General features: G+C 60.0%; 3 protein-coding genes across 5 annotated transcripts in view; 2 read left to right on the top strand and 1 right to left on the bottom strand.

Moving 5' to 3' along the window:
- Positions 1–6,319, top strand: part of SCAF1 (SR-related CTD associated factor 1) — an 11,057-nt gene extending 4,738 nt beyond the window's left edge. Inside the window, exons 7-12 of the mRNA XM_025048776.1 lie at positions 8–411; positions 1,039–2,466; positions 3,116–3,198; positions 3,409–3,627; positions 5,499–5,627; positions 5,891–6,319. Of these exons, the coding sequence (XP_024904544.1) occupies positions 8–411; positions 1,039–2,466; positions 3,116–3,198; positions 3,409–3,627; positions 5,499–5,627; positions 5,891–6,082 (2,455 nt within the window). The 3' untranslated portion in view covers positions 6,083–6,319. The remainder of the gene's footprint in view (positions 1–7; positions 412–1,038; positions 2,467–3,115; positions 3,199–3,408; positions 3,628–5,498; positions 5,628–5,890) is intronic.
- Positions 6,320–7,428: 1,109 nt separating this feature from the next.
- IRF3 (interferon regulatory factor 3) lies at positions 7,429–12,504 on the bottom strand. 3 transcript variants are annotated; one of them, XM_025048312.1, is made up of 8 exons: positions 12,274–12,504; positions 11,381–11,553; positions 10,583–10,754; positions 10,426–10,496; positions 9,615–9,804; positions 9,119–9,499; positions 8,211–8,342; positions 7,429–7,685 (listed from the first exon to the last, which is right to left on the bottom strand). In XM_025048312.1, the coding sequence occupies exons 2-8, from the start codon at positions 11,543–11,545 to the stop codon at positions 7,444–7,446; spliced, it is 1,353 nt and encodes a 450-aa protein (XP_024904080.1). In that variant the 5' UTR covers positions 11,546–11,553; positions 12,274–12,504; the 3' UTR covers positions 7,429–7,443. The 3 variants fall into 3 exon arrangements, with proteins under 3 accessions (XP_024904080.1, XP_024904081.1, XP_006905084.1); XM_025048313.1 differs by having other exon boundaries at positions 12,311–12,504; XM_006905022.3 differs by having other exon boundaries at positions 8,211–8,326; positions 12,274–12,501.
- Positions 12,426–13,319, top strand: part of BCL2L12 (BCL2 like 12) — a gene marked incomplete at its 5' end in the record, with an annotated part of 5,572 nt that continues 4,678 nt past the window's right edge. The window contains one exon of the mRNA XM_025048319.1: positions 12,426–12,688. Coding sequence (XP_024904087.1) covers positions 12,426–12,688 — 263 coding nt within the window. The remainder of the gene's footprint in view (positions 12,689–13,319) is intronic.

Raw genomic sequence — 13,319 nt, 5'->3', positions numbered from 1 at the left:
GCATCAGCCGCATCTCTGAGACCCTGGCGGGCATCTACGACGACAACAGCCTGAGCCAGGACTTCCCCGGGGACGAGAGTCCTCGCCTGGAGCCCCAGCCCCCACAGTCGACTGCCGCCCCCGGAACACCACCGCAGGCGGACTCTACCCGGGCCGACGGAGCCACCCGCCGGCGCGTCTTCGTGGTGGGGACCGAGGCGGAAGCACGTCGGGAAGGCACGGTCTCCGTGGAGGTGGTGACAGCCAGCGGAGCTGCCCTCCCGCCCCCGCTGCTGCCTCCTGGCGACTCGGAGATCGAGGAGGGCGAGATCGTCCAGCCCGAGGAGGAGCCCAGGATGGCACTGTCCCTCTTCCGGGCCAGCGGCCGGGCCCCCCGCCCTCCTCCCGGGCGCCGGCGCCTAGATATTTCAGGTGAATGTTTATGAGGATCTTGAGAAGCATGTGGATGAGGAACAAATGACATCACATCGTTGTCTTACTGTCAGACTACCCTAGAGCTGAATCAGGCATTTGTCTAATATATTCTGAGGTAAGCCGTACTTTTGGCATAGTTTATGCATGTGTATGGCTGGAAGTGGGAGAGAATGGGCAGGGAGTGGAGAATCATAGAGAGGAGGAGGAAGATCTAAAAGGGGAAGAAAAAGGAAAGGAAAGAGGTTATTGGCAACGATAGGTCAACCTTTCCTCTTAAAGACATGAGGTCATGAAAACTGGTCCAGGCTATGTTGGGAAAAGGCACTTTATCTTAATGAATTGTCAGGTTGTAGGCTGTGATGTGGTCATTTTACTTAAAAAGATCCCAGAGAGTTTTATTGTTTAAGAATTTACTGTATGGCAAGATTAAGCAATTGCTTTTTGAAATTCTACTACTTCTAAAGTAAAGCAGAATTAGATAATTACAGTAATATTATTGATTGAAACTTCTTAGTGGATTTAAGAATGTACAAAATATCCTTAAGTTAGCAATACATATTGATGCATTTATGGGTGAAATGATATAATGTCTAATGTCTGAGATTTATTTTTAAATGCACCGTCACCGCGGCAAGCACCGGGACGGCGGCGGCAGCAAAAAGAAGAAGAAGCGGTCGCGGTCCAGGGGTGAGAAGCGGTCCGGGGACAGTGACAAGGCCCCGGCTCCCGCCCAGGCGCCCTCCGGCTCAGCTTCCCTGGGCGGGGAGCGGGACAGCCGCCGCCGGGGGGCCGTGCCACCCTCCATCCAGGACCTCACAGACCACGATCTCTTCGCCATCAAGCGGACCATCACCGTGGGCCGGCCGGACAAGTCTGAGCCCCGAGGCCCCTCGCCGGCCCCGGCCTCGTCGCCCAAACGCGAGGTTCTGTACGACTCCGAGGGTCTGAGCACCGAGGAGCGGGGTGGCAAGAGCAGCGAGAAGGACCGCCGCCGCTCCGGGGCCGCCTCCTCGTCCTCCTCCTCCCGGGAGAAGGGATCCCGGCGGAAGGCGCTGGATGGTGGGGACCGGGACCGGGACAGGGACAGAGACAGGGACAGGGACAGGTCATCCAAGAAGGCCCGGCCCCCCAAGGAGTTGGCGCCCTCCTCAGGGCCCCCGCCCAAGCCCCCCGTCAGCAGCGGCTCGGGCTCCTCATCCTCGTCCTCGTCCTCGTCGTCCCGGAAGGTGAAGCTGCAGTCCAAGGTGGCGGTGCTGATCCGAGAGGGCGTCAGCAGCACCACGCCGGCCAAGGAGGCCGCGTCGGCCGGCCTGGGCTCCATCGGAGTCAAGTTCAGCCGCGACCGTGAGAGCCGCTCTCCCTTCCTCAAGCCTGACGAGCGGGCCCCTGCCGAGGTGGCCAAAGCAGCTCCGGGCAGCACCAAGCCCAAAAAGACCAAGGTCAAGGCCAAGGCTGGGGCCAAGAAAGCCAAGGGGACCAAGGGAAAGACCAAGCCATCCAAGACCAGGAAAAAGATTCGCAGTGGGGCCAGCAGCGGGGGCACCGGTGGCTCTGTGACACTGAAGAAGTCCAAGGCGGACAGCTGCAGCCAGGCGGCAGGAGCCAAGGGGGCCGAGGAGACCTCCTGGTCTGGGGAGGAGCGGGCCGCCAAGGCCCCCAGCACCCCACCCCCCAAGGCAGCCCCTCCGCCCCCTGCGCTCACGCCAGACTCACAGACCGTGGATAGCAGTTGTAAGACACCCGAGGTCTCCTTCCTGCCTGAGGAGGCCACTGAGGAGGCAGGGGTCCGAGGTGGGGCGGAGGAGGAGGAGGAGGAAGAGGAGGAAGAAGAGGAGGAGGAGGAGGAGGAAGAGCAGCAGCCCGCCACCACCACGGCCACCAGCACAGCCGCAGCCGCCCCAAGCACCGCCCCTAGCGCAGGGTCCACAGCCGGTGACTCAGGGGCAGAGGACGGGCCAGCCACCCGAGTCTCCCAGCTGCCCACGCTGCCCCCACCCCTGCCCTGGAACCTGCCCGCTGGTGTGGACTGCACCACCAGTGGTGTCCTGGCCTGTGAGTGTCCCCCGGGGGTGCCGGACCAAAAGGATCAGTGAGGACGAGGTCATACGGGGACAGACTTGGTGGCAATGGGGATGCCTTGGAAAGGGTGGGTGTGCAGCGACCTGGACTGGGAGAGCCACGGTGGGCGAGGGCTGATCAGTCCGTCCAGGAGGCTCCTAGCTCTTTGGGCGTGATGGAAGAAGGGCCGGCAGGAGCAGGGGGTGGCCCGCTCAGCACGGGCCGGAGGCCTGGGACGTGTCCTGGGGGTCCTCCTGGAGGTGACCTGGGAGAGACTTAGTGGAGGGACCCGAAAGAATGAGGTGACAGGAAGCAGCATTCCTTAGCGGATGGCAGTAGCCTCTGCCAGACCACAGAGATGGAGGGAGGGGCTGGACTGGCTGCGGGTCTCAGGAGACAACTCATCTCTGCCGTACGTTGTCGCCGAGCGACCCCGGCTACATCCACACGCATACACTTGAGTCCCAGGCACATCGGAAGTGTGGGCGGGTTCTTTCAGTGTCCAAGGCGCCCTTAGTTCTTAGCCTGAGGCCTCAAGGCCTGTCCAGGGGCCCAGGGTGGGAGATGGCAGCAGGTGGCGAGGTGAGGTTCACCATCTCTTCTGCCAACCCCAGTCTCCCTGTCAACTCTCCACCTCCTGCAGTGACTGCACTTCTCTTCAAAATGGAAGAAGCCAATCTGGCGAGCCGAGCAAAAGCCCAGGAGCTGATCCAGGCCACCAACCAGGTGGGCTCCCCTGGGGAAGAGTCCCCGCAGCCCCTTCTCTTGTCCCCTGCCTCGGGTTAAGAGAGGAACTACAACTCCCAGCAGGCCTTGGGGCAAGGTATTGGCCAGAAGAGGAGCTTGTTGTCCTGGGACTGTTGGGAAATCAGGGTGGGAATAATAGGGGTACACGTTTCCTCTTCTCCATCTCTGTTCATCCATCCTCTTCCACAGATCCTCAGCCACAGAAAGGCACCCTCCAGTCTAGGGGTGACACCAGCTCCTGTGCCCACCTCTCTGGGTCTGCCCCCAGGCCCCTCCAGCTACCTGCTCCCGGGCAGCCTCCCCCTGGGGGGCTGCGGTTCTACCCCTCCTACCCCTACTGGGCTGGCTGCAGCATCTGAGAAGAGAGAGGGCAGCAGCAGCTCTGAGGGACGTGGGGACACAGACAAGGTGAGCTGGGCTTGGGAGAGGTGGGTCGATGGTAACAGTTTTGCAGAAAACAGCAGCAGATACCGAGATGCGGGGGCCCAAGGAGAATGGCAGACCGATGCCAGCAGCTGGGCCTTAGATTTAAAACCTGAGGTCGTTAAATTGTAAGGAACTAAACTTTCACTTGAATAGATGAACGAGAAACAGGTGCTTGGCAGAATCACTGGAAATTACGTGCACACGTCCATAAATACAGGGAGATACAGATGAAGACGTGAACACACACACGCGTGCACACAGCGTAGTCTGCCCCTCGCTTGCTCACATCTCTGTCTCCCGTCTTTGCTCCCTTGTTGCGTCGGGGAGGGCGGTTTACAGACGCGAACCAAGCATTTCCTCGATGGAGAGTTCAAGAGTGGGTGCTGGGCAAACATACACAGCTTCTTCCACTACGTCTGGTTCCTTCTCCCGGGCCTCAGGCCGATTTCCTTTCGGTCCGGTCTGGAGCCTTTTTGTATGGTCCAGCAGCTGCCCGTTGATGGCACTGCCCGCCCTTGCACAGGGCGTGCACGGTGCCAGAGGGAAAGTGGGAGAAGCCCCATATGAAGCCCCTTGTGAGAAATGGTGTTAGGGGCACAGCTGTGATGGTCACTGGCTCATGGCACGTGCCATGGGCTGTAGGATGAGGACAGGATGGAACCTGCGACCAGAAGCAGGTTCCTTGCTCAGCCAGTGAGGCTGCCCTGGTCTGCCCTCTGCCTGTTGTCCTTCCTCGCCACATCTGAGACGGCTGCGGGGGCAACCCGTGTCCCTTTAGAAATCCACTTCCTGTTAGGTAGGGAGGCCTGAGGACTCCCCCAGGGTGGCCCGTGGCTCTCCTGGCAGTGGCGCTTCCCACGCAGCCCAGGAGCTCAGCCCACAGTTTGCGCTCGTTGTCATCTTGTCGGGAATGGCCCTGACTTCTGGAGTGTCCTGCCCTTGCCAGGCCTAAGGTTACTCTTCCCTTGGCCCTGGCTCGGGAGGGTGACCTCCCAGGGTTGGTTCTCAGAGTGACTTTCCCCTGTGTCTAGCTCTGTTCTGAATGCGCGCCCCCATCAGAGATGTCCTGGCCGGTGGCTTCTGCAAAGATCTCACTTGAGGCCGAGGCAGGGGCGCAGTTCTTCCGTCCCCGTGGGCTTGGGGTTCCCTCAGCTGCTCCCTGTCCTCTGCCCACAGCTATCGCCTCAGAACAGCCATAGCTCCCTTTGATTGACTCCTTCTGTGGCCTCCATGTGTGTCGCCTCAGCCCCCCAAGTACTGTCCCACAGGGGGCTCACTCAGTCCCTTGTCCGGCCAGGATTCCAGCACAAATGAGCCAGCTCCATGCCCTGAACTCTGAAATGCCAGCCGCCCCCAGGCTCACCTCCTACCCCTCCCCTGTGCTCTTAGCCAGTCCGTACCCCCCACCCCCCGCCCCGCCACCTGCAGCGCCTCTCGGCCCCACTGGCCACTGAGGAGCTGGTCCAACGTTGGGTCTTCTCACTTGCCCATTGAAGATCTTTGCCACACGTTCTTGCTGCTGTTAGTATAAACCTCATAGCATCTGATTAAAACAGTTGTAACTGCTTGGTTGATGTCTGTTTCCCCACCCGACTGAACTTTGTAAAGGCAGGGGACACATGTCCTGGTCATGGCCACCTGGGACAGCCAGAGTCCAGCCTAGAGGACATGCTCAGTGACACTCAGAGGCCCAGAGCTGGCCAGGGGAGCACAGGGCAGACCCTAAACAGGGCTTCCGCTAGCACGAGGAGGGGCGTGGTCAGGGAGACGGAGCTGGCAGGCAGCAAGTGGAGCCAGGGGTTCCTCAGGAACTGATCTGTCCCTTCTTCCCACCCTGTCGCCCCCCCCGCCAGTATCTGAAGAAGCTGCACACTCAGGAGCGGGCGGTGGAGGAGGTGAAGCTGGCCATCAAGCCGTACTATCAGAAGAAGGACATCACCAAGGAGGAGTACAAGGACATCCTGAGGAAGGCCGTCCACAAGGTGGGCCAGAGGGGGCCAGACGCCGAAGTGGGAGGGACGAAGCGAGAGGGACGTGTGCAGGCGGATGTACGAGGGATGGTGGCTCGGTCTGGAAGGTGTGGAGGGTGACGAGACTTCCCTGAGCCTGCCTGGTCTCTTCCGACATCGGGGGATAACTAAAGACATTGGGGGAGCAGCTCCTGTCCGCGTCCCAAGCTGCGCTCAGCAGTCTAGGTGGACAGATCCTGGGGGGCCGGCGGTGACAGCTGCCCCTCGCTCCCCAGATCTGCCACAGCAAAAGTGGGGAGATCAACCCAGTGAAGGTGAGCAACCTGGTGCGGGCCTACGTCCAACGCTACCGCTACTTCCGCAAGCACGGCCGCAAGCCAGGGGACCCCCCGGGGCCCCCACGGCCGCCCAAGGAGCCAGGGCCCCCTGACAAGGGTGGCCCGGGCCTGCCCCTGCCCCCTCTCTGAGACCCAGCCCCCCTTCCTTCCGCCTCCTCGGAATTCTGGACGTATTTATGGCTCCGCCTCCTCGCTTCCCTCCCCGAGTCAGTGGGATGATTGGGGGAGGGTCGCCGCGGGGAAGAGGAGAGCCCCCTGCCCAGTCCCGTGCCCATTTCCCTTGTCCCCGAGCCTGTCCCCATCATCCCTCTCCTCTGTTCGTGCCTCTCCCGTTTCATTAAAGATTTCATGAAATGTTGCCCTCGAGCCCCAAGATTTTAGGTCTTTTTTTTGAGACACCCGTCTGGGAAGGGTGGGGAGGGACATGCTGGGGGCTTAGCCCAAGTCTGAGGCTGGTTCTCAGGAGACCGGGCTACGTGGCTTGGGGCCAGTGCGTTCCCCTCCCCGGGCCTGTCTCCTTGTCTGTACAGCGAGCATTGAGGATTAAGTAAGACCCAGGCAGGTGAAGCACCTAGAACATTCCCCGGTGCATAGTAAGCTGTTGCCGGTGACAGACCAATGGTGATGGCCATGGGGTCCCACTGGCCAAGGTCTGCCAAGCTCAGGGCACCTGGGTGCTACTTGTCTGTTTTGGATGTGCCCAAGACCAGGATCTTTGTCCCCCATTGAGTTGGGTTGTGTCTTAACCAGACCTGAGAGGCTGGAGTGACCACATCACTCTCTTGAGACGGAGAAGGGAGCCGAGACGCAGTAGGAGCCGTGTGGTGTGGCAGGGCCGTGCTGGCCTCGTCAGGCCCACGACCCAGAACCCAGGCGGGGTCGAGGTGGTTGTGTCGGGTGGGTGGGGCGCAGAGCTCCTGAGGCGAGACGGGATCCCAGACTCTGCCCTGGGCCTCCCCGAGAGAGCAGCTCTGAAGCCAGAAGTGGATTTGGACCAGCTTGTGTTTCCTACTTTGTGACTATTTTCCCGAGACGCAGTAGGAGCCGTGTGGTGTGGCAGGGCGGTGCTGGCCTCGGTCAGGCCCATGACCCAGAACCCAGGTGGGGTCGAGGTGGTTGTGTCAGGTGGGTGGGGCGCAGACCTCCTGAGGCGAGGCGGGATCCCAGACTCAGCCCTGGGCCTCCCCAAGAGAGCAGCTCTGAAGCCAGAACTGGATTCGGACCAGCTTGTGTTTCCTACTTTGTGACTATTTTTCCTCTCCCAAGCCCCAGTGTCTTGGTCTGTAAAATGGGGGTGACCGTCACCTCCTCAGCAGGTCCCTGGGAAGAGGTAAGGAGGTAGTGTCAGCTGCCCCTACGCAGTGCCTGGCTCTCACACAGCGAGCACCTGCGTCGTGGCAGACCAGGACAACTCATGCCCAGCTTGGGTCAGAACTGGCCTGGGAACGCTCAACACCAGACACGCACACAAGTGGTGACTATGGCAAGAACTAGTTTACTGGTTGATGTGGGGAGGGAGAAGGGCCTCCCCAGTGACCTAGAAATCCATGTCCTCGACCGGATCCTAGAAATCCATGTCCTCGACCAGGTCCTGGAGGTAGGCCTTGTACTGGTCTGCCGTGAGGGAGAGCGGGTGGCTGTGAGAAATGTGCAGGTCCACCGTGTTCTCCAGGGAGGAGGCACCCCCTGCCCGTGCCATCTCCAGCAGGGCCCGGAGGCACGTGGGAACGACCTGCAGGAGGTGGGGGAGAAACAACATCAGGGGAAGCGCCCAACACGATCCACCGCAGGGAGTGCGGTTAGATGGACTACAACTCCCAGCAGCCCCACCGCAACCCAGCATGAATCGTTAGACCCAGAGCTGCTGGGAGTTGCAGTTTTCCCATATTCATAATTGTGGGAGGCCAGAGGAGGTTTGTAGGGCTGAGGCTGCTGAAGGGTTCCCAGAAGTTTGGGCTGAGCAGCTTGTGGTCAGGACTCCTGGGAGCTGTAGTTCTCACAGAGGCTCCCGGGACTTGTAGTCCACTGACTCTCATATGGTTTTAAGAGCCCAAAACAGGCTAGATGTGGGAGAGAGAGGTGTGAGGCCATGGGAAGGACACCCAAAAGCTCCTGGGAATGAGGGATGGTGGTTGCAAGGACTCCTTATTAGAAGTTGTAGTTTCTCAGAGGGGCTTTGGGAATTGTAGTTCCTAGGAACAGTCTATTCCCGTTGGAAGCTCCACCCCGTGGCTCCAGGGGGTTAGGCTGCAGGCACCTTGACCATCACAAGCTTCTTGATCCATGGCTGATCCTGGGGCCATGACTCCCCCATGCAGAACCAGAGGGTGTAGCGTGGCGAGCGTCCACTTCCTTCGATGAAGGCGATCAGATCTGGGGGCCCAGGAGCCTAGTCAGGGATGAGAAGTCCTCGACCCACCCTCCCCCTAAAACCTGAGTAAAACTCTAATTTCTCCCCTGACTTAAAGCCCGACACAGCTGTGCCCCCACAACCAGGGGACTGTGGACTTGGGAGAAGTCCCCACAATTCTGGCACAAATGTAAACATTCTTCCTCCCTCCGTCCCTCCCATCAAGGTAGGGTGGGAAGGTCTGTCCCTTCCCCACCCAGAGCCTCAGCATTGAGGATGAGGTAACAGGCCCAGGAGGGGGCTCAGCTCCTCCACGGATGCAGTGATTCTGGGACAGACGGTAGTTTCCAGTCGCTGCTCTTTAACCCATTACGGCCATGCTGTCTGATAAGCAGCCATTAGCCACCTCGGCTGTTAAAACTGTAATTAATGAAAATGCAACAAAATGTAAAAACTCACTTCCTCACTTGCACTGACCACGTCTGAGTACTTAGTGGCGACATGTGGCTAGTGGATACCATACTGTACAGTACAAAGGAAACTGTTGGCTAGCCAGGCCCTAGGGGAGACCTGCGTCTGTCCAGCCACACTAGTTGGTAATGATGACGACTGGCAGCTGGTTCCTGGAGCACCCTTTGTGCAGAGGACACTGCCTCCTACCAGCTCTAGGCAGGTAGGGGAGAGAGGAGACAGCCCCCAGATCTGACGGGCCCGAGCAGTCCCGTCCCTTGCCCCGGGTTGAACTGCAAGCAGAGCCGCAGGACCCAACAGGCCCTGCTCTTCCCACAGCGGCGCTAAGACCCCGCCCCGCTCACCTGCCACGAAGGGCTTCAGGTCGAACACACCTCCTTCCCTGTCCTTGGGGACCTCGCCATCAGGCCCGTGACCACTGCTGGGGAGGAGCTCCTCGCCCATGGCCCAGTAGGTGTGGCAGTGCCCCAGCCTCTGGGCCCAGAGCTGCTGCCCTGCCCTCCACAGAGCTAGGCCCCCCCCGAGGGAGCTCAGCACACGCTTCACGTAGCCTGTCACAGCCTTGTCTGTAAGGGACACTCCAGGGTCTGGCAGTGTGATCGGCTGCCCAGGCAGTGCCTTGTCCCCTGCTTCTGACCCCACCAGCCGCAGGCCCTTTGGGCAGAAGATGGTCTGCTGGAAGACTTGGCGGCCCCGGTAGAAGGCAGTCACCTCGAACTCCCACTCTGAGCAGCGGCCGCAGCAACGTGAAAGTGGAGAGAGGTTGAGAGAGTGTGAGGGGGCCCGTCGCCCCAGCCCCACCCACCCCATGGCGGGAAGTCACCTTCCGCGGGCACTCACCTTCCTCAGGCACCAGGAGCTGCCTCAGTGGGTTTTCAGGGGGTTCTGAGTTTGGGCAGGGAGCAGGGATGTCTAAGCTGGGGCTCAGCAAGAGCTGGGGGGGCTGTTCAGTGGCCATGGCCAGGCTCAAGGGCCCCTCATTTGGACCTGGGACCAAGGCCATGTCACTCAGTAACTCTAGAATGTCTTCCTGGAGAGAAAAAAAGGACCTGGGCATTTCCATAGCATTTCTGGAGCCTTCCCATGGACTAGACCTTGTGGTCGGCAGTGTGGGGACCCAGAGATAGGACAGGCCTGAGCTTTGCTCTTAGGGGCTTCCAGTCTACGGGAGAGGCAGCCGTGGGTGCAGACTGCTAAGTACACGTGTGGGTAAGCTGCTGGGCGCTACAGTGGCCTGAGCAGAACAGCTAGTTCCTGCCTCAGGATCTGGCTCCATGCAGGCAAGACCTGGGCAGAGAAGGCTGGGCAGAACTTCAGTGGGGACTTTCCCTGGCACAGACATCAGCAAGATCAAGGGCGGGGAGTTTCTGAGTTCTCAGAGAGGCTGGAAAGTGAGGAAAGCAAGGAAAGGTGTGTTAAGGCCTCAAATGTCTGGCGATAACTGAACTTTCTCCTGTGGGTGCTGGGAAGCCATGGGTGTGCGAGCAGGGGAGGGATGGGGTCAGCTCTGGGTCAGGTGGGGGAGAGGAGGGAGGCCAGGGAGGAGGCTTGGGCCGTGGCCCAAGGGGAAATGATGAGGCCTGACTGGCTCTGCGGGATGCAGAGAGGAGATGGAGCCGACTGACAGCAGCCAGGTTGGGCGTGTTCTTACCTGGGTATCGGAGGTACTGCATCTGCCATCGGTTTCTGGAGAGGTGTCCAGCTCAGGACAGTCCCCAACTCCTGTCGAGAAAGCTGGTGAGTGGAGAAGGGGTGCTGGGGACTCTCGAAATCCCATCCCTCCGTGATAAGCCCCACTTCCAGCACACCTGAGGACACAAACTCGTAGATCTTGTGCGGGTCATGGGGATCCTTGCTCCGGTCCTCCGCTAAACGCAACACTTCCTTCCGGTTCAAGGCAGACCTGAAATTCCTCTTCCAGGTGGGCAGGTCAGGCTTATCCTTCCCAGGAGTGTAAGCACCGCTGGCCTGGGCCCAGGCCTGGAGGATGGGGGGTACCAGGATAGTGGGGAGGATGAGTTAGGCCCGGGCCTGGAGCCCTAACCCCGCGTCCTCTCATCCTGACACCTCCTCTCCCCTGGCCCGTGCAAACGCCGCACGGCTCCATCCCCAAACTTCCATTCTCTGTACCCCAAGTCCCCATTACCTCCCACCTTTCAAAACCTTTTTCTAAGCAAGCCTTCCGGGTCCTACTGCGTGTCTAACTCTGCCACCAACCGCCCACCCCGCTCTCTTTTTAGCGCCACTGGTGTATCTTAATACGGTGGTAAGTAACCGAAGCTTGGGGCCCGGTCTGGCCTCTAATGTTCCCAGACCGGTTCTCCCAGAATTCTATATCCAAGAGCCCCGCTCCCACCGAGCCCTGAACCCCTAGGATGCATTTCCTTCACGTTCTAACGCCACTTTCCCGGTTCCAGTCCCTGAACCCGGCCCCTCCCACCCTGCCAGCTCTCCTGCTAACCTCTCCCCGTCCCAGTCTAACTTCACCCATCCCTACCTGCCAGCTTTAGCGAGGGCCCGCCCCCACGTGCTAACCCCGCCTTCTCGGTCCAGTGCCCTCGGAGTCCGCCCCGCCCCGTGTTTGCCCAGTCTTGGCTCCTGCGCACCTGGAAGATGCCGAAGTCCTCCTGCTGGGCATCCTGCCGCAAGCCGTGCTTCCAAGGGATGCGAAAGCGCGTGCGGCTCTCGTTCAGCCATGCCACGCCCTCCAGCTGCCCACTGTCCAGCTGCGACACTAGCCAGGGCAGGATCCTCGGCTTTGGGGTAGCCATGGTCCAACCTGCGTACAGAGGGCAGTTCCTGGGCGCTGGCGGCCTCCCAGACCCACTTGGCCCGAGGATTCCACACCCAGACGGTCCTCTCACGGGGCCATAGCGCAGGTCCCTCACCTGTATTTCCTTGGGGTACAAACGGGCCTCCTCCCATCCTCCAGAGGGGCTCCCCAAATCAGCGAGAATTCTCTCCCAAATCCATTTTAGACCCCGCCTCGTCTCCCCAGCTTCTGTGCACACCCTCTGACCCCTCAATTCCGCCAACATACACGCTTCTCTCTTCCACTGTAAACCTCTCCCTCCCCATCATGCAACACAGGTACCCCCACCTCTAAGGTGGAACCTTCCAGCAGACGCTACTCCCGGCAGACCTCTACCTTCCGCACTTAACCCAATGAAGACCCCTTCTACATTTCCGCCACTTAGATCCCCTCACTCATTTCCACCGCAGAATCCCCGCCCCCCATCCACAATTCCCCCAGACAGCCTCCCTCCTCCAGGCCATGCCCCGCTCTCCAGAGTGAACTGCCGCCCATCTGCAAAGTCCACCCTTCTCTCCCCATACCCGCTTTTCCTAAGTTTGTTTTTTTTTTTACGCCGAACTTTGCTTTATTTTTCCCTACGTGCTTCACTTTCCCCAGGGTGCACATTATCGTGGCAGATCCATCCTTTCTCCCGTTCCTCAGTCTTGGACGCCACCAACTCCCCATCTCTTCCGTGTTACCTACCTAGGGGGACGGGGGAGCGCGGGGTGCTAGGGCTCACCCGTCTTTGGGGTGATCGCTTTCGATTTCGCAGCGGCACACCCCTCTTCCCGTCAACTGAGCTTTGGAGCGACGGAGCTTTCTTTTTTACCGATTTCTTGAAATAAAAACCACTTCATCCTCATTCGGGTGACAAACTCCAAAGAGACGACACCCAGAACCCGGACCTCCCTCCTCCCCATGCCCTTTTCAGGCCTTCCGGCCACTGGCATGCTGGGAACGTCACTCGCGAATTCTGCGGGCACCCAGGGCTCCGCCCCCTCGACTCTCGGTCCGTCCCCAGCCCGGCCCAGTGCGCAGGCGCGGGAAAGTCAAACTGCTTCAGAAAAGTTCTTAACACGAGTTTCGGGAAGGAGGCGGCGGCGGGGCCCGGCACCAGGTGAGCGGGGTGTTAGGGAAGGCTGGGGTGAGGAGGGAAGAGGAGGGGGCCGGGCTCCAGGTACGGGCACCCTAGTCCCGCTTGTCTGGCATCCAAGCGTCCCGGGCCCCCAACAGTGCAGCCTCGGAGTGGAACTACACGTCCCGGCAGGCTGCGCGGCGAACGGGTACGGGCCGAGCGCAGTGTTTGCCGTGAAGCCTGCTGGGATTGGTGGTTCCCAACCTCCAGCGGCTTAAGTAGCGTGGCATACGCTTTGCGAATCCAGAAGTCGAAGCTTTAAGCACCCTTCTCTCTTGGGGACCTAGAGGCGTGAGGCACAGTCCCCTTCTCTCTCCGACTCAAGTGTTCAGACCCCCAACCCCGTCTTACCTTCGATCTAAGAATCCGCGTCTCCAGCCTCCTCCTCTGCCAGGACCGAGGAGTCTTCGTCCTCATCCCCCTTCATCCGCTAAGGACTCAGAAGTCTGAGCCCCGAGACCCCAGTTCCCCTAAAGGACCTAGGAGTCCAGACCCTCAGCCACTTCCTCCCTTGGGGACTCACAAGTCCTGGACCCCTCCTCATTCATGGCGAGGAATTTGGATCCCAAGCCTTTACTTGCCGCTGAGCCCTGGAGTCCATCCCAGCCCCTTC

The sequence above is a fragment of the Pteropus alecto genome, unplaced genomic scaffold (genome assembly GCF_000325575.1).
Source record: "Pteropus alecto unplaced genomic scaffold, ASM32557v1 scaffold41, whole genome shotgun sequence".
In the NCBI taxonomy this organism is placed as follows: Eukaryota; Metazoa; Chordata; class Mammalia; order Chiroptera; family Pteropodidae; genus Pteropus; species Pteropus alecto.
This window is presented reverse-complemented; position numbering and strand designations above follow the sequence as displayed.